At 42.2% G+C, this 23,996-nt stretch overlaps 2 protein-coding genes across 4 annotated transcripts in view; one reads left to right on the forward strand and one right to left on the reverse strand.

Moving 5' to 3' along the window:
- Positions 1 to 9,116, forward strand: part of GRM3 (glutamate metabotropic receptor 3) — a 114,449-nt gene extending 105,333 nt beyond the window's left edge. For all 3 annotated transcript variants that reach the window (XM_075081522.1, XM_075081524.1, XM_075081523.1), the window contains 2 exons: positions 3,223 to 3,397; positions 8,569 to 9,116. In XM_075081522.1, the coding sequence (XP_074937623.1) occupies positions 3,223 to 3,397; positions 8,569 to 8,642 (249 nt within the window). In that variant the 3' untranslated portion in view covers positions 8,643 to 9,116. The remainder of the gene's footprint in view (positions 1 to 3,222; positions 3,398 to 8,568) is intronic.
- Positions 9,117 to 14,689: 5,573 nt separating this feature from the next.
- The window catches only part of ELAPOR2 (endosome-lysosome associated apoptosis and autophagy regulator family member 2), a 106,524-nt gene continuing 97,217 nt past the window's right edge, over positions 14,690 to 23,996 (reverse strand). The window contains exons 19-22 of the mRNA XM_075081525.1: positions 22,979 to 23,105; positions 22,059 to 22,237; positions 19,425 to 19,590; positions 14,690 to 16,761 (exon numbers count right to left, since the gene is read on the reverse strand). Of these exons, the coding sequence (XP_074937626.1) occupies positions 16,702 to 16,761; positions 19,425 to 19,590; positions 22,059 to 22,237; positions 22,979 to 23,105 (532 nt within the window). The 3' untranslated portion in view covers positions 14,690 to 16,701. The remainder of the gene's footprint in view (positions 16,762 to 19,424; positions 19,591 to 22,058; positions 22,238 to 22,978; positions 23,106 to 23,996) is intronic.

Raw genomic sequence — 23,996 nt, forward strand, 5'->3', positions numbered from 1 at the left:
GCATCCAGGTTGTTAAAGGTGTTAAGCTGCATTGGTCCTAATAGCAGTGCCTGGAACAACAAGTGACTGGCCTTTGGCTGGATTTTGTGCCACTGATCTCAATACTTTGAGCCCAGCAGTTCAGCCAGTTTTCAGTCTGCCTCACTGTCCACTTATCTAGCCTGTACGTCATCAGCTTGCCAGTGAGGATGTTATAGGAAACAGTGTTAAAAGCCTTAATAAAGACAAAATAAATAATATCAGCTACTCTCTCACCATCCAACAAGGCAGTTGTTTCACTGTAGAAATCTACCAGTTTGGTTAAACATAATTTCTACTCTAAATCCGTACTAACGGAGCAGTCATTGCGCATCCATGCAGGTCTCCTGTCACATTTACTTGACTTCTTGCCCATTGGGATGGGATATTCTTAAGTTTGGACGAGGTGATTCTTGAAAAACAGCCAGGCCTCCTGGACCGCTCTTCTCTCCAGGGCCCTACCCCATGGTATTCTTCCAAGAAGATGCTGGAACAGGTCAACCTCCTCTGCAGGGTGGTGATCTTACTTTTTGCCTTGCTTCCTCCTGCTGGGATCCTGAATTCCACCACTTGCTGGTTACGGTAGACAAAGCTTTCCCTACCTGTCACATTCCTGACAAGTTCGTGTTTGTTTGTAAGTATAAGATCATGAGTGTCGTCTTCCTTCATCAGTTCCTCAATCACCTGCTTTAGGAAGTTGATCTCAGTGTGCTCCAAAAACCTCCTGCATTGCCTCTGCCCTGCTGTGTTGTCCCTCCAGTGGATATCAGGGTGGTTGAACTGCCCCAAGAAGACCAGGGCCTGCAAATGTGAGACTTCTTGAACTTGTCTGAAAAATGCCTCTTCTACTTCTTCCTGATTATGTGGTCTATAGCAGATGCCCACCACAATGTTGTCCACTTTGGTCTGCCCGCTAACCCTATCTATCATCTGGCTCAAGACCCATCACTGGGCAGAGCTCCACTGACTCCCACTGCTCTGTCACACAGAGTACAACGCCCTATTCTCACCCTGCTACCAGGGTACTGATCTCTGCTGCAATTGCAGGTCTGTAAGTAGAGCAGGAGCCATCTGCCTGCTGCCAAAAGTCACAGACTTCCAGCTTTCATCATCATGGGAGTCTCCATCTCCCGAATCAACAAACATGCCTAGTTCTTCTCCAGTACAGGCCAGGCTCCCTTACCTGCAGAGTGTCAGAAAAGATCCAGTCAGCCTTTTTCTCATCATGTCTGATGCTGCAAAGTCTGCTGACCTCCTCCTAAGTTCCTTAACTTGGCAACAGAAATCCTCCACATGTCCTGTAGAAAAGAACAATTCCTCCCGCCCCTATGAGAGGCCTCAGGCATCCCTGCAGCCCCAAAGCTGCAGACCTGCATCCTCCCTTGGGACCTCAGTCTGTGTGAATCCTGACATGCCAAGATTTGGGTTTTGACTGGTTCATATCAATCCTGATATGCCAGCATATACAGTTGCCATTGTGGGCACAGGGGAGTGTGCCCTGTGCCATCCCCCTTGATCTGCGCATGAAAGCAGCCTCCAGCAAAGGTTGTAGCCCTCTTCTGTGCATGTTTCTGCATGCTGCTGAACCTGTCAGCTGCCCAGCACCTACAGAGCGTTATTCCCACCACCTGCAACAAGAATGCCTGCATTTTCTTTAGAGGTAATTCTGGCTCAAGGAGCTCGCCCCACCGCCAGTCGTTCCTGCCTGGTCTAGCAGGATTGCCTCCGTTCTGCCAGCACACCAGTGTCTGTGAGACTGGCTTACACACCAAACCACTGAACTGGCCTGGGTTAAAAGGAACTCTGTAGGATGGGGCTATTTTTAACCCAAATTATTTCATTGATCAGGTATGTAATAGTGTCAGCACAGCTGAGCTGCTCCAGGAGGCACAAACCCCAGCAGAGCAGGCTGGGGGGGAGGGCTTGTCAGTGAAGAGAACTTACCTTGAAACTACTGCCTTCCTTGTATCCTTGTTCTATAAGAAAACCCCCAGTCCTGTTTTACCAGTTCAAGACCCACACAGAACTGGCTGCAGAGTCCTGTGGGCCAAATGCAGAGAAGAGAAGGAGAAAGTGCAGCTGGAAACACTAAGGCGTCCCTGTAGGATCTTCCATGCTCACTCACCCTGTGAGAGCTGAGCACCTTTTCATGGTGCTTGCCACATCTATCTTGGGTAAAGAGTGATTATTATATGATCACATAAATTATACTCACTGCTGACAAAGCATTTGATGTTCTGTATATATATAAAGCCACAAAGGCCATTCCCTACTTGATTTTTTATTTTGCATCAATTATTTCTGACAAGGAGCTATGAGAAACATTCCCATGGAAGAAGGTTAATCTCCAAGGACTGCAGGAGTGCAGCTAAGGAAAAATGAGCCATAGATGTATAATCATTCAAATTAAGCAGTAGAGTTTAAAGCAGTTTAGTTCAACAACTTAATTAAGGAATTTGCTTGGAAGAAAAAAATATAACCTGAAAATGAGGCAGTAAACTGGTACCTAGTTATACCATTGAACAAAAAGGAAGAAAGATAGTGCTAGCAAAGTTACACTAACAAATGTCCCAAGGCAGCTAATCTAAAATCCTGCAACCTTACAAACAATTAACTTCTGAGCCCAAAACCTTATGTCCCAAACTCAAGGCTCCTTTCTGGCTCAGTCTGACAAATGCCACCAGCTCTTATGTTTACTCCAAATCACACCTATATTCCTGCAAGGGATTGTTCAAGTTCACCAATTAGGACTGAGGCTGGAAGCTAAACTGGTTTTCAAGTAGATGGTTTGCACGAGGCATCTAACATCACCCCATGTAAATCATGGTAAGTGCAAGCCGGTTTCTACCCCAGCCAGCTTTTCCCAGGCATTACAGAGAACTTCCTGATTGATTCATTAATTGAGGACATGGAATATGAGAGAAAGAGAGCAGAACTACCCTTCCTTTGCTAAACTGAGGAAGAACACACTCAGTCAAGCTTCCCCTGAAATGCAGAGATGCAGGGCACCAGCAGCACCATGCACCTCACTCTTATGATCCTAGGATTGTGGAAGATAAGGATGTGACAGATGTTCAAACCAGCCTGTAGCAGTACAAAACCCTAGGACTTTGGTACCTACTGTTGTATGATAATGCTTCTAATATTCTGCATTTCAGAGCTTTCCATACTGAAACACAGTGCTTTGCACCCACTCTCTCCTAGGTGCAAACCACCACCATGTGCATCTCTGTGAGTCTGAGCGGCTTTGTTGTGCTGGGCTGCTTGTTCGCGCCCAAGGTGCACATCATCCTCTTCCAGCCCCAGAAGAACGTGGTCACTCACAGACTCCATCTCAACAGGTTCAGTGTCAGTGGGACCGGGACCACTTACTCCCAGTGTAAGTAACAAAACTGCCACCTTTCTATAAGGATGTGGGGTTGCGGTGAGTTTGGGTAAAGACCAGATGGGTTTTTTACTAGCAACAAAAAGACCCTTATAGGTTGGGCTGTGTATCCCATGGAAGCATCACTTCATCTGTGTCTGGAGAGAAAAACTCATTCCCCTCCCATGGGAATCAGCTCAGAACCTGCTCTGAAGCTCATTGAAATCGGCAGAAAGCTTTTGTCAGGCTCTGACTCCATCCTGCTGCACAGACCAAGCAGAGCCCATCACTCACTGTCACTCTCGCAGCAGTGACAGGAACAGATTGCCCTGGAGTATTCCTGTCAAAATGACATGCTGACAGGACCTGGGCCACAATACAGCATGCTCTCAATGGCTCTTATCGCCTGCATTATAAGGAAAGGCTCCAAGTCTGCAGCAAACACATAAAAGGGATGCCATAAACTATATCTGTATGCTGAGTGTTGAGCAATAAATACCCTTTGTAAGTGCCACAGCCGGGAGAAGCAATCAGTGCTCTGTTGCAAGGACAGCTCATCTACTCTGCCTCCCTCCTTTCCCTCATCTTCAGTCTCTTCATCCCAAGCAGGTTCACATCTGTGATTTTGATTTGAGGCTGTTGCTCCTCTTCTGGGCAGGTTGCTCAGAGATTTTTTTGGATTTAAAAAAAAAAAAAAGGTCACCTGTATGGATTTTTTTCTTGTCAAGCTTAACCAGTCAAGGATGGGAGCACAGAGCACCTTGTTCACGGAGCTCTGCAGACAGCATGTCGAGCCTGGAAAGCTAATAGAAAAAGCACACTGCAGCTAGAGAGAAGCAAGGAATAAGCAGCAGGGGAAAGGGGGGGGGGACACAGAGCAAGGCTTGCCAGCAAGTTCACGTTAACCTAGCCTCAGGTTTCTGAGTATGACCTAAATTTCAATATTGGCTAGAAGTCTTTGGCACTTCAGGTTTCAGACAGAATGTGGAAGGAATGTGGGACTCTGCTGTGTATCACATTGGCAGGGATTAGGAGGTAAAGGGGTCCCAGCCATCTCTGGCTCTCGCACCCCAAACCATCCTTTGTCTGTGAATGCCTATGGTCCCTTAACAAGAGAGCAGCCACGTGGCTCTACCTGTTCCCCATCTCATCAGAGTCAGGACTGCATCTAGCCCTGACATCAGAAACCAAAATCTCCTTGTCATTTTGGAAAACTTAAACCAAGAGAGACAAGATGGCCCTAAGTGTCCAAAGTGCTGAGCACTCCCGAAGGGGCTAGACTTGCAAGACCAATGGATTCCCAATAACCTTTAGAAGTTTGGTCCCTTATTGAAACTGTAAGTCCCGTGAGACTATTTTCATCACTTACAAATTTTGTATAAATGGTCTTTCCAAGTTTTTTAATTGTCTCATAGTACAGAATAGCTTAGTCAGAACCCATTTTGATTCATGGATACTTTGGTACAGGATTGCATTTTGGAATTTGATATTTATATTATAATGGCTGGATAATACATGCGTGTGCACATAGCATGCATGCAACTGAAAGACATCCTCAGTGCACATCTTTATATTAAAAGCTTGCTTTTTCAGGTTTATGAATAGCTTTAAGGCATTAAGGAAAGCATAAAAATCCAGACTTACAGTGGTCTTGCTACTTCATTGTTTAGAAAGGTAGCCACAGTCATTTATTTTTCCTGCTTACACCTAGGTGAACAAGGACTGCTTGTCCTCGTTGGTCTTTTTGGACCATGGCAAGACCTGGACCTTGAAGTAGGACTAAAAGGTCCCTCATATACAATGGAAAAAGCCCTATAATTTCCATCTCATAAAATCATTTGGGAAAATAGCACTGACAATTCACCAGTGTCAATATATTTAAGAAGGAAAATTTTCCCTTACTCATTTCCATTTATTTGTAAATTATTTAAAATAAATTTTCTTTTTTTTTTTTTAACTGTTTTGTTATTTATAAGACTCCAAAAAAGTTGTAATCCAAACTGATTCCAGTCCATGCCTAAAATATTCCTCTCAGCAGTCCCAGGGCTGTCAGGTTGTTTTTTATTTTGGTCTTGATGGTTCTTTCATCAGTCAGAAACTGCTTAATATGAGATGGATCAAAATTAGCTCCAGGGCATTCTAGTAACAGCAACATTCAAAAAGCCACTTCTTGTTCATTATCAGACCTTCAGGGGTTAGGAATACACAAGTGGCTCGAATCAGCAGTGTATTTCCTAACTCCACGGATTCCCACCTCCATTGTATCTCAGGGCTGGCACCAGCTCTTCACTCCATCAGTCATTAATGCCATGAGCATAGTGAGTCATGAACAGCAAGTGACTCGCCGACAGTTTTTAACACAGTTCCTTGAACCATGAAAACTGATCAAACACTATGAGAAAAGGTAAGTGACACTCATGATGCTCTTGGGTAGTGTTAAATGTTAGCTCTAACTGTGGGCTGCCATTACATCCCTAAACTAGGCAGTCGAGGGAGGGCCTGAGTCAATGGCCAGCCACATAAGCTGCAGTGTGGTAGTGGTCATGAGAACGAAACCGAGCACCTCGTGTAGTTGTCTGAGCACAGCTCCTCTTAATTGCTGCACGGTCTGCAGAAAGCAAATGCAGGCGAATACTTGACTGCTAAGTGAGGAAACTTGTTTTAGAGGCCCCGAGCTTTGATCACTTTGAAAGCTGAAGTCTGGACAACAAAAGAACATAGCTTCAAGCTGAAGAGAGGCCCTGATATATAGCTCTTATACATGATTAACTCACAGTTGTCTGGCTGTGAGCACGAGTAGAGGAAGTGGCAGACAAAAGCAAGTTTGAGTCTGCCTGTTCAGACTATGTAGGCGTGCTGCAAGGTGCCCACAGCAGTGCTGGGCTCTTGCATTTTCTCTCTCTTTCTTTGCCTTGGATTATCAAAGCAAAACGAGGAACTTCCAGGAAAGAGGAGATCAAAAGCATGAATTGCAGCCAAATAAATACTTCTGGTCATGTCACATGTTTTGCCTTGGCCTCAACACAAGGCAAAATGGAGATGGTGTGTCTCTAGCAGGTCCAGCCGTATTTCAGGAAGCCCATTGGCTGCTGCTGTAAGACACACCATGACGCTCAGAAACCTGCCGGGCCAGTAATTAACATTGCTGAGGTCTGTAAGGAAAAGCAAGATCTTTTGTTCAGGCTCACAGAGAGCTGGATGCCCAGTGTGAACACTTTACCCAGCAGAGTTAATAACTGCCTCCCAGCACTACATGACAGGTATGTGCTGGGGAGGAAGCCTGGGAATTCAAAAGGCAAGGCCACTTGTTTCCCACCTACCACCATATTTCTCTGTCCAACTTTGACATCCTCCTGACCCAGTTACCGTCGTATTTGAGCTATTCATGCTTTTCAGCGTGTTGGACTTCAAAAAATCTCTGAAGCTAAAAAAATTGTGGGTGGCTGACTCATGCCTACAGAAACAAAGTGCTTTTGCCTGTAGTCATCCTGGAGTAGAACAGAGATTTGAATCAGGTCTCCTAAGCAGTACTGATTTTTCTGTTTGCCAACAATAGGTAGAAATAAAAATAACAACAATAATAAAAATTTCAAGTCAGTGTGCCGCCATATTATACACAGTTAAACACTGAACATAAAACCTGATAGTTAATTTTCACAAAATCATAGACATGATGCCCTGAGCCCTTTTACCTACAAATGACTGTTTTCAACATGTATCCAGGCTGTGAGAGGTCAAACTCCATCTACCTAATTCAGAGCAGGGGCTTATTCTTGGCTCACTTGTTTATCAGGAATATGCCCTGCCCTCTGAGTAGTAGGTTAGTCCAATAGGTACCTCTAAATTTCTCTTGTTAAAGCAGTTCTGTTTTCCATTTGTATTTATTCTGTCAATGAAAGAATTGGAAAGAGTAGCTGATTTGAAGAAGGAATGATTTGTTCTGAAAATGATGCTGAGCATCTTTAAAGAACCAGTCTGCAGCTGAGAGTGTAGCCAGCACCAGTTTTGGAAGAGTGAGCATGCCCTTGTCAGCTGCATAAATTGCTTTTTACACTGGATGATTGAGTTTACTAAGTCATTGCTTGCTGTGTGTTTTCTTTGATGAAGGGATCACATTTCTCTGGGTCACTGTTATCATTAACCTAATGTATCTTTCAAAAAACAGCTTTATTGTGCTGTGAGCAGAGATGTCACAGAGTATCTGAAAACACATTCCTGATGTCCATTGGATAATTTTAACAGAGATGGACAAACCAGCTTGCTTTTAAATTAAAGTCTACACGGCTTTAGCAGAATGGTAATATATCATATAATCAAAATGCGAATACATTTAAAAACAGATTCTAATACTCAGATTCTATTGTCATATCACTGAAGCAATGAAAACCAACTGTATAAAATATTAGGCAATCTAGACAAGGGTATCAGAATTTGGCTCTCACCTCTGAATGCACACTGAAGCCTAATCCAGAGCTCTTAGAAATGAAGGGTATTAGGGCCAGAAAATATCCTGGGCTTAGGTGAGAAATAATCTTGCTTTCAAATTCAACTATTCAAAAATTTCTTCACTCCATCCAACATGTACACAAATTCTTGGGTTTTTTAATTAAAAAGTAGATCAGCACACAGTCCTAATATGCAGAGGTGAATTCTCTCCTGGATTTAGAAAAGCATATATTTTATTTCAGGAATGTCCATTCCAATATGTGAAAGCTCAAAGGATCAGACCTTAACATTTCTTGCCAATAAAACACAAAAAATCCAAAGGTTCACTTTTTTTTCCCTACGGGGATACCTTAGCACCACTCTAGCTATATTAATTCACACTACCACGCAAAGTGCTATAAAGTGAGACCCACTGGTGCAGGAACATCCAAAAAATTTCACGTATTTTATTCAGACACTTCTCGGAGAAGCTTAGTCACCCTAAGTGCTCTCAAAGGTCAGCAAACAGAAATCAGGTTCCTCCAGAGGATGCTTCACCCTCAGATCTGAATTGCCTTGTGAAGGTGCAAGCAGCACCTCCATCAGCTCCGCTGCTGACACAGCTGTGTATGGTAACTTTTCATTGGGCATCTCGGTTAGATTGGATAAGATTGTCCAGATCAACATAAATTCTAATAGTGTGTGTTGTAATTTTTTGCCGCCCTGAAGTGAGTTGGATTTCCTCTCTCCTTCTCTTTCAGCATCTGCTAGTATGTACGTACCGACTGTCTGCAACGGAAGGGAGGTCCTGGACTCCACCACTTCATCTCTGTGATTGTGACTTGCAGTTCAGTTCTTGAGGTTTTAGACTGTTAGGCAAAATTTTGCACATGTTGTGCGCTCCAGAAAACACCAGAAGACAAAAGAAATCAAAACAAAACTAGTACCTTTTTTTAGAAACAGTGTAATAAATTATTTTTGAGGATTGTACAGTATATAGTGATGTTCTGGAACTTTTTAGACTGATTTTAGCCCTTCTGTTGTTAACGGTTGTAAGGGACATGTAAATAACCATGGTTCACAATGTGCATAGTCCTGCAGTAAGGGAGTGATTTGTTGCAAGCACAGTTGCAATGTTAGGTGACTTCTTTCCTACGAAATTTTTTTGTAGCTCCTTGTTGTAATTAACTTAGACTGCATTTCTATGTTGTATATTACAGTTACCTTACGTGTAACGGATTGGTTTTCTCAGCACAAAACAGCAGTATTAATGTAAAGGCACCAATAATAAAAATATAAAAGTTTTTCAGCATGGTTTAATTTTTGTCTCTTCCTCCCTCAAGGTCATTACATTTCCCTAGACACCAGGATAGGTAAAAAGGATCTGGCTTTGCAGCACTAGTGTGTGTACACACGTATCTGCGTACGGTCTGTGACTGTGTTACAAAATTCATATACACAGTGTTTGCTTACGATGAATGCTTTGTCAGGGTCGAGTACAAATTCCCTCTCCTTAAAAAACCCGCACATTATTAAAGCATCTCAAGTGCTCTTTTTGTTATTAAAATGTCTGGAAATTTTCAAAAGTGAAAATGTCTAATTGCATCTCAGTGACATATTAGCAAAAAATCTTTGATTGCTGGTTCACTCATTTGGCATGACTTAAAGCTGTTATGCAGACAATAGATTGGTAGCATATAAAAACCAAAGATATTTTAGATTGGGTTGGTAAAGAGATGAAAGAAAATCTGTCAGAAAATTAGCTAAGACTGTTTTATACCTCCAGCCAAAACAAAGCTGGTTCAGTTTGTCTGCATCAACAGTGCCATGAAAGGTAATTGGAGCACCACAGAAACGGATATCAAAAACAGTCAAAAAAGAGAAATCCTGGAGACATTTACACACGTCTCTGGGGTGACCTTTGCGTTCAAACCAAATGATTCAAGACACCCATAGCAGCTACTTAGACAATTGCAAAATACCTTTAAAGTCTGGCTTTTATAACTGCACCCTTAAAGCTGCCCTCACTCTATTGAAACAATCTGAAATCCTCCCTTCTGCCAGGTCCAAAAAGTCATTAAGGAAACAAACACACCTTTGATTAATGTGTCTGGGCATATTTACCTAAGGGCTTGTTCCCGTTGATCTCATTCCAGCTGAGGTCAATAGCAAAATTCTCATTGACTTCAAAGGCAACACCACTGAGGCTTGAAAGGCAGACACTACAGATACATGCTGTTGGATGTACACGTTCTCTGGAGCCCAGTTCTCCTGCACTTGCAGATGTTTTTACACATTTCTGGGAAGGTGCAAGTCCTAAGGGCTGAACTGGCAAAGGAAGTAGCTGTTATTTTGAATGCAAAAATTAAAGATGCAGGTTCTTAAAATTCCTACTCACAAGATAGACATCTAATTTTTCTGGACATCCACAAGTTCACCTGCAAAGACCTCTTGATGTCAACACTTCTGTGACTACACAGACAGCCATGGAAGCCTCTGCACATGGAGCTGTCTAGTACAGAAATCCCTGTGATGGTCTCCAAAATAGGCATTGCTCAGGCCGCATTACATGGAGAGCTCTGCATTCGGCTTCCTTCTCTCCACAAGCTCTGGAGTACCTAATGTTTCAGGCTTGATTCCCACCTTGATGCACAGCACAGGTGTCAAGTTTTGACAGGTTGGAGGTCTTGCTTTCTACATGAAGACCCCTTAAAGCATCTCAAGTCAGGCAGCTACATTCATTTGACTTTTGTATGCTCTTTTGTGGATTTAGAGGCTGTTCACAGTATGGCAAAAGGTCAGAATATCTGCCCATCATGCTGATGTCCCTGCATTTACATTATCTTCATGGAGCTCTTAAAATGCCTAAACCAATGGGAATTTCTTCTCGATTTTTATTGGAAAGCAACAATCGGGGTCAAACCCATCTCACCTAACATTCATTGTCTACAATATAAACAGCTACATACAAGACTGTTAACCCCTTCTGCCTTTGTTCTCAGTGGAGGGAAGCAGGCACAACTCCCCTGGCTTATCTCAGCCTGCTACTTTAGACTGAGACAAATCTCTCCAAATAAAGGCTATCACAGCTCGGTCAGATCACAAAGTTTGCAATGAAAATAATGGCATTATGTCAGATGAATTCCAACCCTGGAATCTAAATTGGCATCACTGAAGCTAATTTACAGCAGGTGAGGACCTTACTGTCCCAGAGTTTTCATTCATTTTGATAGCACTATTGAGAAAATGACCCAATGTCTGTCTCTGAACACATGATGAATACTTAGGTGGTTTGAAAGCCACTTGCATGTGGATTTTTCATTCAAAAAAGCCCCACACGGAGCTCTGGAGTTCCAGCCCCACCAAATGCCCCCAACACTCTTGTACTTTACTTGGTTTTTGTCTTGAAAGCTTTTCACTGCTTTCTGTTGGATGTTCAGGGATGCAGATTATCTGGTGTTGCGTGATGATTCAAGTAATCCAGTTTCAAAACACAGCAAACAGAAAAGGAAAATGTCAAAGTCTGGTAGAGGCTTTGCACAACACACTGGCATGAAAACCTCTTGAGAAAGGGATTTTTTTTAATTTTTGTTTTCCTGAAACCTCTTCTGGTTTCTTTCTTGCTCCCATCCTATATAAAGATTTGAGTAATTCACCTCAAAGCACAGTGGGCCCTGTCATGGTTCCTTGCATGGTGGAGGGAAGCCCCAGGTACCTTGGCTGTGAGCCTGAGGCGTCACCACACTGTGCTGCGCCCTGCACGCAGCCAACGAGGGGGAAGTGCTGGGGACGAGAGCAAGGCTTAACCCAGCATCTACAGTGCCTTACTGGAGGCTGCAGGAAAGTTTAATTTTTTCATTCAGAAGCCATAATTTCAGAGTACCTTAGCTCTCTGATACAAACCAAGAGTGCAGAAAGGTTGTGAAAAACAGATTACTTTTTATTTATTGGCTGAGCAGAAAAATAGATCTCAAAAAGGTCATTGCAGACCAATCTGAAGTAAACAAGGTATGTTTGGTTTTGTTCTTTGTCCTTCTTTTGCATTTTTGTTTTGTTTTGTGTTTTGTAAGAGAGGTGTTGCTTTTTTAAGTAAGTCTTGTGTGACATCTGAAAGCAAAACCAAAATCTACTATGTTAAACCAAAATATTTTATTTTATCTTCAGGTGATTGTTTTTCCTGAATTAACTGAACATAGCTGGTTTCAGTCATAGCCAAAGAAATTTCAAAAGGAATCACCTTTTCAAATTGAAAAATGATCAAAGGTTATTTAAAAAATATCATGTTGTACCCGAACAAAACAAATCCCCAAAATAAAAAAAAAAATGTCCAAATTATCCTGGCTCCACCCAGAAATCTCAGCTCTGCTTAAAGTTTCCACTGCAATCCTTCACCCAGTTAGTACACTTAGAGCAATGGCGACCAAAACCAGCATCCATCACCAAACACAGTCTGATGTCCATGATGCCATTGCCTACTCATTAATACTTGCAGTCAGCAAGACGAAAGGCAGAAGCTCTTTATCTAGAGCCATCTCAAAGCTTCTCATAGGCACATAGGCAAAGCTGAGCTTTGTCACTGCATGAACAAAAGAGGCCAAGGCCAGGCTGGGCTGTTTTGCAATAGGAAGGCAATGGGTAGGAAGCAAAGGCTGGGGAGAAACCTGGCGTGCCGATCTTTTTGCTTCTCCTGCTTCTAAGGAAATGGCAGGGCTAGGAAAAGGCTCCTCTTTCCCCAGCAGTGCCACTTCCCTACATACACCATCCCCTCCTTTAGAGACCGCAAGAGCAAGCCAGATAAGCACATTACCACTGCCTACAACCAGCTGGAAAACAGAGCATGTTACCCCTGAAAAGAATGACTTTCTAGTGCATTGCCATTTTAAATATGGAAGGAGGCAAGGACAGGAATGGGCTGTACATAACACAAAAACTCTCAGAGGTCACTCTTGCATGTCTTTAATTCAAGCAAACACACATCCACACACCTCCCTTCGGCTTTTAGGTGTTGTTAGAGCACCAGCCTCACAGTACGTGGGACCTTAGAGTTTTCTTCCTGTTGATGTCCAATGCTATACATCCAGAGGAATAACCAAAACACAGTGGCAGCTTATGACCAACCAGCTCTCATGTCTCCCTTGTTCCTGCTGCACATGCAACCAGGTGATCGCAGATGTACCCATACATTGTTAACCACACTGTATATTTTAGGATGAGCCTTACCTCCCTTTATTTCTGTTCCTATCGCCTTACATACTTGCCAAAGAAGCACAGTTCACAAGCATTCAAAAGCAGCAAGAAATTAAAACAAGGAGATTCAGTGAAAGAAGCATACAAGGGAAAAAGGTAAGAGAGAACACCACCAAAGATAAGCAGACCTTCCCAAGATTTCTCTTGAGGTTATTCCCTGTTACTTTACACAGAATAGCTATTTAAGGCCTCCATGCTTCATGATATGGACCAACCAGCAGCTTTCCTTGCTAAGGAAGAAATGTCATTTCCATTGGTGTCAGCAACAACCATAGATGCTTTTACTCTTACATTGAATCATTTGTGTTAGTCACTGTTGGAGGTGGGTCAACAACCACTGGCTCCGAAATGGCAACATCTGCTGCTATCTTGTCTGATTATAACTAAGTATCTTGATTTTATGGGTACTACTTGACAGACAAACCAAAACCTGCAGATTTTCCCCTTTACTAACAAAGAGTCCCAGAACCTCTTTTTCAAGAGCAAATAGTCAAATCCTTTGTTTGAACAAAGATGACAGCTCCTTGAAGCTACTCAGTAACTTCCCATTGCGGCACTAAGACACTTAATTTTCCCCAAACCTAGACTCTTAATCAATTGTATTATACATTACAAACATCAACCAACATAATCAGAGCCAAGACAGAATACACTCTTTGCACATTTCCCCCCTAGCAAGTACTGTCAAAGCTGAGACAATAACATTCTGCTAATTTGCCAGTAATTTATACAGAGACACCACTAAAATGTGCTTAATCCTCAAAGAGATTCAGCTGCTTGACTCCAGATTTCAAAGAAAAGCATGCAAATGTAGCAATAAAATGCATTCCGTTTAATCAAGTGAACACATAACAGACTGATTCACATTGTTTTATGGCATCAAATAACAGTTTCTGATGTGATTCCATGTGGGAGAAAAGGGGGAGGTTGCTGTAAGTATATTTTGGCAGAGTACTAGAAGAGGTCACAGACAGCTGATTTCTTAATGAAGTGTTAAAGGCTTCCAAAATTTGCCTCTTATGGGAAAACTGAAACTTCCCCTCTCTACTATATCTTTAACGGAAAGAAAAGAATAGCAGAAGTCAGCTAAAATATGCCAGTTTTAACTTGCTTAATTGTTGGAAAATGCAATTTTCTTATTTTAATGTAAATAAAGTCTACAGTATTGGTTTGTATCCCACTACGTTAGCACTGAACCAGATATGCTATTAGATTGCCTGGAAGAATTTTCAACAATATCATGACAAACCATTTGGAAGCAGAGCTGAGAAGGGTCATAAAGCAAAGTCTGTCAGAGCTGACAAAAAATTCCACTCTCTACTTTATTAGGAAAATAAAAGGGAAAGAGAAGGGAACCAAACAAACCATCTGTGGTATTAAGTAGAATTAAATATAGTTCATAAAAATTAAGGCATTTTGATGCTACAGAGATATGGGTCCAGTGATGAAAAAGGAATGATGTTCTGGAGAATGAACTGTAATTATGGCTTGGGAAACATATGGACAGAGAGGGAAAAAATTAAAGGAGATGTAGACAGGTGCAGTTTGATGGCAGTGAAAAGCTCTAGCAACCACTGCAGACCTGCAATGTTCAAGAAATAGGCTGCAGTTCCACCAAACACCTCAAGTCCAAAATTTCAAATATATTTTCACTTTATTTTATGAATGCCCATCAGATATATATCTTTGATGCTACAGCACACTGGTTGAATAAAAATCAACAACATAAAAACCTTCTTCATAAAAGATCCAAGAAGTGAAATCCCAAAGCCATAACCAATTACTCCATGAGCATATCATCTTAGACAACCATATATAAAGGACATCATGACAACAAATACAATGTACAATAATAAGTGTGCAATGGTACAAAATATACAAAAAGGAATATGTATTTAATATACATTCAACAATACCCCATAAAAATCTTTGTTGGGAAAGTGAAGTGCCTTTTCAAGAACAACAAAAAACGTACACCACTTCAGCTAAGATGTCTGAAGTATCTCCCATCAAAAGAGTAAAGGCTGTATTCTTTGACTGGAGATATAAAATAACTGAGCTTCATTTTCCCTAAAGAAAAAAAAAATCTAAACTTCAATACATTTTTGTCCACATCTATAGTATAATAAAATATTTAGAGTGCAGAAAATTCAGTTTAATTTAAATTTGACTTAAAAGTGGGCCCCCTTTTATTGATAGATCTAGCTCAGTCATATAAAATCAAAAATCTATATTCCTTACAGTAAAAAGATCATTTCTGCCCATGTGTCTTTTCTGGGTTTGATGCATTCCACAATTCACATAATTTTGCTATAGTGGAAATATGAGTCTGACCAGAGGTCAATACGAGAATCGTTCCTCATTTTGTCCTAGCTCTACACAAGTCTTGCATAATTTTACTCAAATATTTTTTTGCCTAAGTTTCAGATTCCTTTGAGTTCAACCTCAATGGGAATTTCAGGAAATTATTACAGTGGATATTATGAAGATCACATGCTTATAAAGTGTTTGATTTCTGAAAACATCCACCTAGCCTCCAGTTTTCCAGGCACCATTTTGTGCCCTTCTTCCAAAGCAGATACTTGCATTGACAGCAGAAAGCATTTAGATGCTGAGCGGTGCAAGTATGTAACCCATGCTCAGCTCTCCTGGGCATCCATCCTTGCCCCTTGCCATGGGTCCAGGAATAAATATGGCTGAGTATTTTTAAAAAGCCTCCCAACTGACAAAGCTGACCCCTGATTTCCATAAGTAGAGATTCTTGCTTTACCTCCAGAGTTCAGGCTTTGTTGCTTTGCATCCCAGAGAAAGGTGACATTTTGGCAGCCCAAGGGAGGGTACTGAAGCTGCCAATGACTTCTCTTGAAAGGACAAGCTTCCACAGAGAGAGACAAATGCAACTCGCACTGTAGGTATCCCTTTCCTTCTCTTTATAGAGTTTGAGTCTGTTGCTGCCTATAAACTCATGGGCCCAGACCTGCAATTCATATAACATAACACATTTGAATTTAATAGCACTGGGTTTTACCCCAGCCCTGATGGCCATGACTTAGGCATCAGAATGGGTTCAGCTTGCAGGTGCAACACTATGCCTCTTGTATTAGAGGCCAACACAGACCATGCAGCCCTTCAAAGCATTAAAATCAAAAGTATTTTCCAAAGTTCAAAACTCACCTGAGGCTCATTCCAAGTATCATTCACAATTTTGATTTTAAGAGAGACTCATACTACTAAAGGACAATACACAACCTTCGCAGGAGGTTTCAGGCCTCTCTGAAAATCATTTCTTATGAATATGTGTAGAAGGAGTGGTAGGAAATTAAAGGTACCTATAAATCATACGGCATGCCTGAGCAATGCCCAGGTGAATGCATGAAAATTCACGTCATTTGCAGTATGTATATCTCTTCCTGAGTTGAATTTCATTCCCAGTATGGAATCCAAGCGTCTGCTTTCTTTTTTGGCAAGGTACTCAATCACATGGTAAGGCAATCCAATTTTCTGATTTGCTTCCTGCCTTCTTCCCTCCTAAATGGCCAAGCATTTCTCACCAAGATCACCACTACAATGTGTGCCAGAATATGTTTAAAATATGGTCCTGTAAAAATAGAAATTAGGTTTGTTTCTTTGAAGGCAGCATTATTTCTTCATATATTCTGGGATCTTGAAGATTTCAGCTGAACAGATTCAAAATGATCTTCTTTTTCCTGCAGTGGCAAAGACAGGTTCCCATCAACCGGGATTCCTCAAATTCACTCAACAGTTACTACAGTCACATCTTTTAATATCTCCAGAGCAGCCCTTGCCAAAGACTTTATTTGCACCACAGCCATTAAGTGCACAGTTTGACCATTTATTATTTGATAACACTACTAATTCTGTAAAAAACCCTGCAAAATCAATACGATTATGCTGTATATATTTTTCATGGTACTTACTTTAGAGGGTACAGGGAAAGTTTGCATTTCATACTCATAGTATAGAACAGGTAGTCAGATATGGTGAATTGCAAGGTAATCGTATCTACGGTTATTATTACTTATTAATGTGTTTCCTACAATAAATAAAATGTTTGGAGCAAAGTTTGTGAATATGAGCACCATTTCCTCACTCTTTAAAGCCATCTCACTCAGATCAGGGCAGCCTAGTGCAGGTGTGAGAAAGAGTGGGGGAGAAAATTTCCTACGCTAGCCTGCTGCAGAGTACGTATTTCTTGTTCCGAAGGACCTGGTATTGTTATGCTGGAGACAACAGATGGAACTGGAACAGCCTCCAATCTGAAGCAGTTTAATAATTCTCTAACTTCCATATTCTCATTAAAAACAGCAGTAATTTCTATATTATGGGTCTAGCCCTGAATTCCTTGGGTACTCAAAACCACTAATAGATTCATGAGATGTTTTGCTTCATAGAAATGCCATTGCCTGAAGCTTGAACAGATAGGGTACTTCAGATTTTTCGTTATCCCTCAGTTTACATTTCTCTTCTTTTTGTCCCGTTTTCCTCCATATTTTTTTTCAATATTTTACATGCATATGCAGCAGGAGATGGATTTCCTCATCTTTTGCATAAAATGAAAACTGATGCCTATAACATTTGTTTTGGAGATATATATATATTAAATCCAGCTATCTACATGGATACAGGACACAGATTTCAGTAAGCTAATGAGGTACTGGAAGCTGAGTTTGCCAGCTATGATTATTTAGCAGCTTAGAAATATCTGACAGGCTTGTTTAAAAAGGAGAGAATACTCAGGGAGACTGCTACAATGGCTACAGGAACTTAAAAAGCTCTTTCTGAGTCTAAATAGGCATTCAAGTGGTCTGAATACTAAAGTACTAAAGCTTACTTTAAAGAGAGAAAAAAACCCACTTCTCCCACGCTCTCATCTTTATACTTCTAATCAGGAAGGAGCCAGCAGTTGGTGCTGCAAATGGAGTCAGCAAAGCTTTTACAGTTATCAGGCGTACAGCAAAACATGACCCTCACCAGCAGCACTGGTCATTATGCTCAGCCACAGCCAGCCAAGCCATTTCACTGACAAAAAAAAAAAACATCAGTATTTCAAAGCCAATCCCTATAGGATCCAAAATGGAATCAGCTTCCATTTTTGCAACACCACCACGAAATTTGACGTGATTTGATTTTATTTACATATTCAATATTCTTAGTATTGAATTAAGAATTAATATTGAATTTTTGCCCCTTTCCACAAGAAGCAATATTGATTTTGCAAGACAAGCAGTCAGGCTGGGGTCAAGAGGAAGTTCCATATATTAGCTGTACAATGGTAACATCTAGGAGGAAGATCTAGGAGCAGGGAGTGTGCAAAGAGGGCAGCAGGCTAATAAAAAAAGTAAAAGAGCAAAGTGAAGAGAAAAATAAGGGACAAGAAAGGAGGCACACAGGTTTTAATTACATTGCATTTAGTCACAGAAAGGAAAAAAGGAGTAAATGAAAAAAATATTGACATTCAACATTCTGAAATATCATTTGGACAAGGAGCAAGAGACGGAGTTTTCAAGAAAAAATTTATTGCGATCTTCTAAGAAACCTTATTTTGAAACAACCCCCTTCAGCAAAACTGTTTGAAAGGGAAAATGTCATCCACCTTTATCATGATTATAATAGATGCTCCAGCTGGACCCCCTCAAAGACAACTCTACCCTTCCCATTGACTTCAAGGCACTTGCAATAAAGACCAAAGTGTTTGCAGGATCTACCATGACGGTCCTCTGTCACTCCTCTCAGAAATGTTCAAAGGACCCCAAAGACCTCTGTGCTACGAATTCAGACATGCAACAAACCACATCACACGTGCTGTGGAAAAAAAAAACACGCTTTTTGCTGTTGCTTCCCACTGAAATGGAGGCGGTGGCTGTATTGGGTAAGAGGTTGTGGCTGATGCCTCCTCTTCAACTGAATCCTATAGCACTCACAATTATGGTGCTCAAGTCAGCCACGAAACAAGCCCAGGTAAGCTGCAAGCAGCTGGGTGGTGACTATGTTCCCAGCGTTAATTTTCTGTATCTATAATAGCCGTGTTTGCCTCAGCAATGGAGGTGTCTGGTAGGAATCTGGGAAGAGGGGATCCCCCCACCATTAACTGCTCTTTTTAGGTATCACCCATACAATAAAGAATGCTACTGAACTCTCTCTGCAGAAGAGGGAGCATATACTCAATACCCTGCGACATCTCTTATATTATCCATACTGTGGATTTCAGCAGATCATCTATGGACTGAGTGATGTGTGCGTGGGAGGCTCAACAAAGCACTGTGCAAATTAGCATCACAGCCTCATCACATCTAGTAATAAATAAAGGTAATAATTATTTTTAGTATTAATAGTAGGAATTACTACTCACCTTCGTTGCCAAGGACTTGAGCTTCCCCAGCAGTGACTGCTTATTTGAATACACTATTTCTTCTTCATTATCTTCTCCTTCCATTATGGCACAGCTGTCAGCAGCTGGCAGCTCACACTCTTTTGAGTTTGCTGTCATCACTAATTTGGAATACTTATACTCCAGCCTGAAGATATAAAGCCAGACAGGCATAAAATTTTTTACAAATGTCCCATATTCAAGGTTTTTTTAATTTAGATTATCTGCAGCCCTTCCACATAGTTACTTCTGTGGTATTTACTGGAAATCAGATATTTTCTAATCATTAAAAACATGTAACCAGAATAGTATTAGGACTACACAGAGCTCCTGCTCTGCAGATGAGCACTCCATCCTTATAAGAGAGTCATGCTTTCCCAGAGGACCACAAGTAGGTTGACAGGATTTCCTGCATGAAGTGTGACATGGGTGCTGGCTGGGGCAACAGCAGGTCTGATTTCAGCCTGCATCAGAATCTGCATCACACCCATGTCCGAGGGGTCTTTAGGGGAGAGATGTGTTACACTGTGAGGTAGGAGGTAGCAAGAGGTGGGGACTGTGATATTGGAGTCTGAGTTTGGTGAAGCTGGATGTGTTATAGGGTGATGAAATCCTATGGAGGTGAATCATGTTTTGAAAGTTTATGGCATGAGATTTGCAAAGCAGAGCAAATGGGGATGGGGAACAGTCAGTATGTTCAGTCTGAGAAGCAGGGATCTTTTGGGTGTTGACCAGACACGTCCCGCCAAAATAGACCTAAGCATTAAATGGTCAAGAACCTTGATATTTGAAAATTCATGGCAGTCAGGTGAAGTCCTTGGGGACTAGAAAATCGGAAACATTGCTCCCATTTTTAAAAAGCATAGAAAGGAGGACCCAGGGGAACTACCGACCTGTCCGCCTCATATTTGTGCCTGGGGAGGTCATGGAACAGATCCTCCTAGAAGCTATGCTAAGGCACATGGAGGACAGGGAGGTGATTCAAGACAGCCAGCATGGCTTCACCAAGGGCAAGTCCTGCCTGACCAAGAGAATGGCCTTCCATGATGGAGTGGCTGCATCAATGGGCAAGAGAAGAGCTATGGATGTCGTCTATCTGGACTTCTGTAAGGCTTTTGACACAGTCCCCCACAACATCTTTCTCTCTAAATTGGAGAGATAAGGATTGGATGGGTGGACTGTTTGGTGTATGAGGAATTGGTTGGATGGTCACATCCAGAGGGTAGTGGTCAATGGCTCAATGTCCAGAAGGAGATCAGTGACAAGTGATCTCCCTCAGGGGTCTGTACCGGGACTGGGACTGTTGAATATCTTCATCAATGACATAAGCAGTGGGATCGTGTTCACCCTCAGCAAGTTTGCAGAAGACACCAAGCTGAGTGGTGCGGTTGACACACCTGAGGGATGGGATGCCATCCAGAAGGACCCGGACAAGCTCAAGAAGTGGGCCCATGTGAAGCCCATGAGGTTCAACAAGGCCAAGTGCAGGGTCCTGCACCTGCATCTGGACAATCCCCAAGTATCAATACAGGCTGGGAGATATCGGGATAGAGAGCAGTCCTGTGGAGAAGGACTTGGGGGTACTGGTGGAAGAAAAGCTGGAGATGAGCCAACAATGTGCACTTGCAGCCCAGAAGGACAGCTGTATCCTGGGCTGCATCACAAGCAGTGTGGGCAGCAGGTCGAGGGAGATGACCCTGCCCCTCTGCTCTGCTCTGATGAGACCCCACCTGCAGCGCTGCGTCCAGCTCTGGGGTCCTCAGCACAGTAAAGACATGGACCTGTTGGAGCGAGTCCAGAGGGGGCCACAAAAATGATTGAGAGGGCTGGAGCACCTCTGCTGTGAAGAAAGGCTGAGAGAGTTGGGGTTGTTCAGCCTGGAGAAGAGGAGGCCAAGGGGAGACCTTATTGCAGCCTTTCAGTACTTAAAGGGGGCTTATAGAAAAGATGGGGACAAACTTTTTAGCAGGGCCTGTTGTGACAGGACAAGATGTAATGTTTTTGAACTGAAAGAGGGTAGATTTAGACTGGATATAAGGAAGAAATCCTTCACAATGAGGGTGGTGAAACACTGGCACGGGTGGCCCAGAGAGAGGTGGTAGATGCCCCACCCCTGGAAACATTCAGGGTCAGGTTGGACGGGGCTTTGAGCAACCTGATCTGGTTGAAGATGTCCCTGCTCACTGCAGGGGGGTTGGACTAGATGACCTTTAAAGGTCCCTTCCAACCCAAACCATTCTATGATTCAATGATTATTTTGACCCAGCTGAAAGGGACTAATTAGACTGAAGAGATATCCTTTTGGTCTTCAGACCTTCAGAAAGCTGTGTTGCTTCAGGACCTACAGTCAACTTCAGACTTGTGGGGGTTAAAAAGACAGTTCCTGCTGAGATATTATGCCATAACAAATTACTGTGGATTTCCTATACTTTCCTCACTAGAATTTTTAAAAACCACTGTTGGCAGAAGAAACCTCAATTTGGTGGATTAACAGACTGGTCCAACATGGTATTTCTTACCAACATTGTCATAAGGTTGGATCCATGAAATGGTTTTCTGTTCACCATATCAAGCTTTTAGGTTACTTTTATATGGAGCAAAATTTGCAGTACTTACTTCTGGTTCTTCTTCCAAAAATAGCAGGTCAAGGCTATGAGCAGAACGGCTGTGAAAGCACCAACACCAGCTCCAACTTTTAGCCAAAAGTCCACTGTTTCACAAGTGCTGGTCCTTTTTTCTGGCAAGGGTACCCCTTTAATGCAATGCTTTGGTTCATTCCATACATACAAGGTTTCCTTTCAAATGGAAAACAGAAAACACCAAAAAGTAAGCTGCTTACAGGAAAAGAGACAACTATGTAGATTTGAAGAAAGCAAGCTGTTTAGAGGTAGACAGACTGTTTAGAGGTTTTCACACTCCAGATTGAGTCATATTGTCTACTCAAGCATTCCCCTGATTGTGCCTGCAGGTTCAGACATGGCAAAAGGATTTCCTCTTCCGAATTGCTCTTGAGCTGGCACAATATGGGTTGGACAGTGATTGTGAATGTGTTGTGCCTACACTGGAGCTATTGATCAACAGGTCAATTCTGAACCTGTCAAAGGCCTTCCTAATATTTGAGTAGAGAAGGCAGCAGCAAAAAAAAATTACAAGCAAGGAAAGATGAATTTCTGAACTGAAATTCTGAACCCTTTCCTAGCCTGTCCCTGTTGTTTATGGCTATTAAAGGATTAAGTCCTTCGGGCGCTCCACCCTTCACAGATAACTTGCCCGCATATATGAATGCATACAGAGTTCACATCCCTACCAACACAGTTGGTCAGCTTTCCTTCAAGAACCACGCTGCCATTGGCAGAAATATCTCTGACTCTCGACACAGCATTTCACCAATAAGACTTGCACCCAGCCAGCTCAGAGCCTGGACTGAGATTTTCCAACTCTGCCTGCACTTACATACTGACTTGCACACCAAATTTCAATGGAGTCCAAGTTATACCCAAATAAGCCCATCTGACTTGGAGACAGGGGTCCTGTACCTGAAATCCTTTTTTGCAGGCTCCCTCAATCTCGTGGTAGTCTTGCTCCGTGCAGAGAGGGCAAGCTTCTGCACTTTCCCATACAAAGTAGAAAGTGCATCCATCGCAGGTGCCTGCAGGGCATGAGCTAGGAGGAGAGCAAAGCTTAGTTATGACTTACGAAACACTCTGGGGTTTGCATCCTCGCTACACATTCTGCTGCTGAAGATTGGTAATGGTAAGTACAACAAATGGGTAAACATCCATCAAGTCAGCAGATGGAAAAATCTGGGGGAAGAATTTTTCCCACTTAGTAAAATGCTTCTGCAAGGGAAAGCAGATGTTGGCCCGTCAAAGGTCTAAAATAACAGTTCAGTTCCTGGCAATGAGTGCTACTCATGTGCCTACGATGAAGAGAAAGAAAAGCAAACCTTGATGACCAGCAGAACTACTCCAGTGTTTCACCAGCATGGGCTAGCCCAGCACGCACCTCTACCGCTGTTCTCCTGCACTGGGTGACTGTTCCACATGAATGCCGCTATCTGGTTCCTGCTGTTGTTCTAATGATGTCTGGGTGATTTCGTCCATATGGAATGGACTTGTCCTGTCATGGTTAATTACTAGAAGGATGTTCACCAGTTAATGAAGAGATAACAGTTTCTCTTAGTCTAAGAAAGACTAATGACCCTATTTCGTATTCAGCCTGCAGAAGAAAGTTGTACTGCCAACGGCAGGACATTCACACAGCTTTCGTCACTGATGATTACATCAGGTCTAACAGCCGCAATGGCCAAAAGTCCATGCAAGAAGCTAGGTCGTATAAATGTGAAATATATCCATACAGAAAAATTGATTTAAAGGAGTGCTGGGAGTTCTTCAAGAGCTCTCTATTGGAAGCACAAAGCCAATTTATCCCCTACAAAGGAAAGGGAAGTAAGTGGAACAAGAGGACCCCATGGCTCAACCATGACCTCCTGGGTCTACTCAAATCCAAAAGGGAGGCATACCAGAGATGGAGAAGTGGAGGATTATCCGTCAA

Source organism: Phalacrocorax aristotelis, chromosome 1 (assembly GCF_949628215.1).
Source record: "Phalacrocorax aristotelis chromosome 1, bGulAri2.1, whole genome shotgun sequence".
In the NCBI taxonomy this organism is placed as follows: Eukaryota; Metazoa; Chordata; class Aves; order Suliformes; family Phalacrocoracidae; genus Phalacrocorax; species Phalacrocorax aristotelis.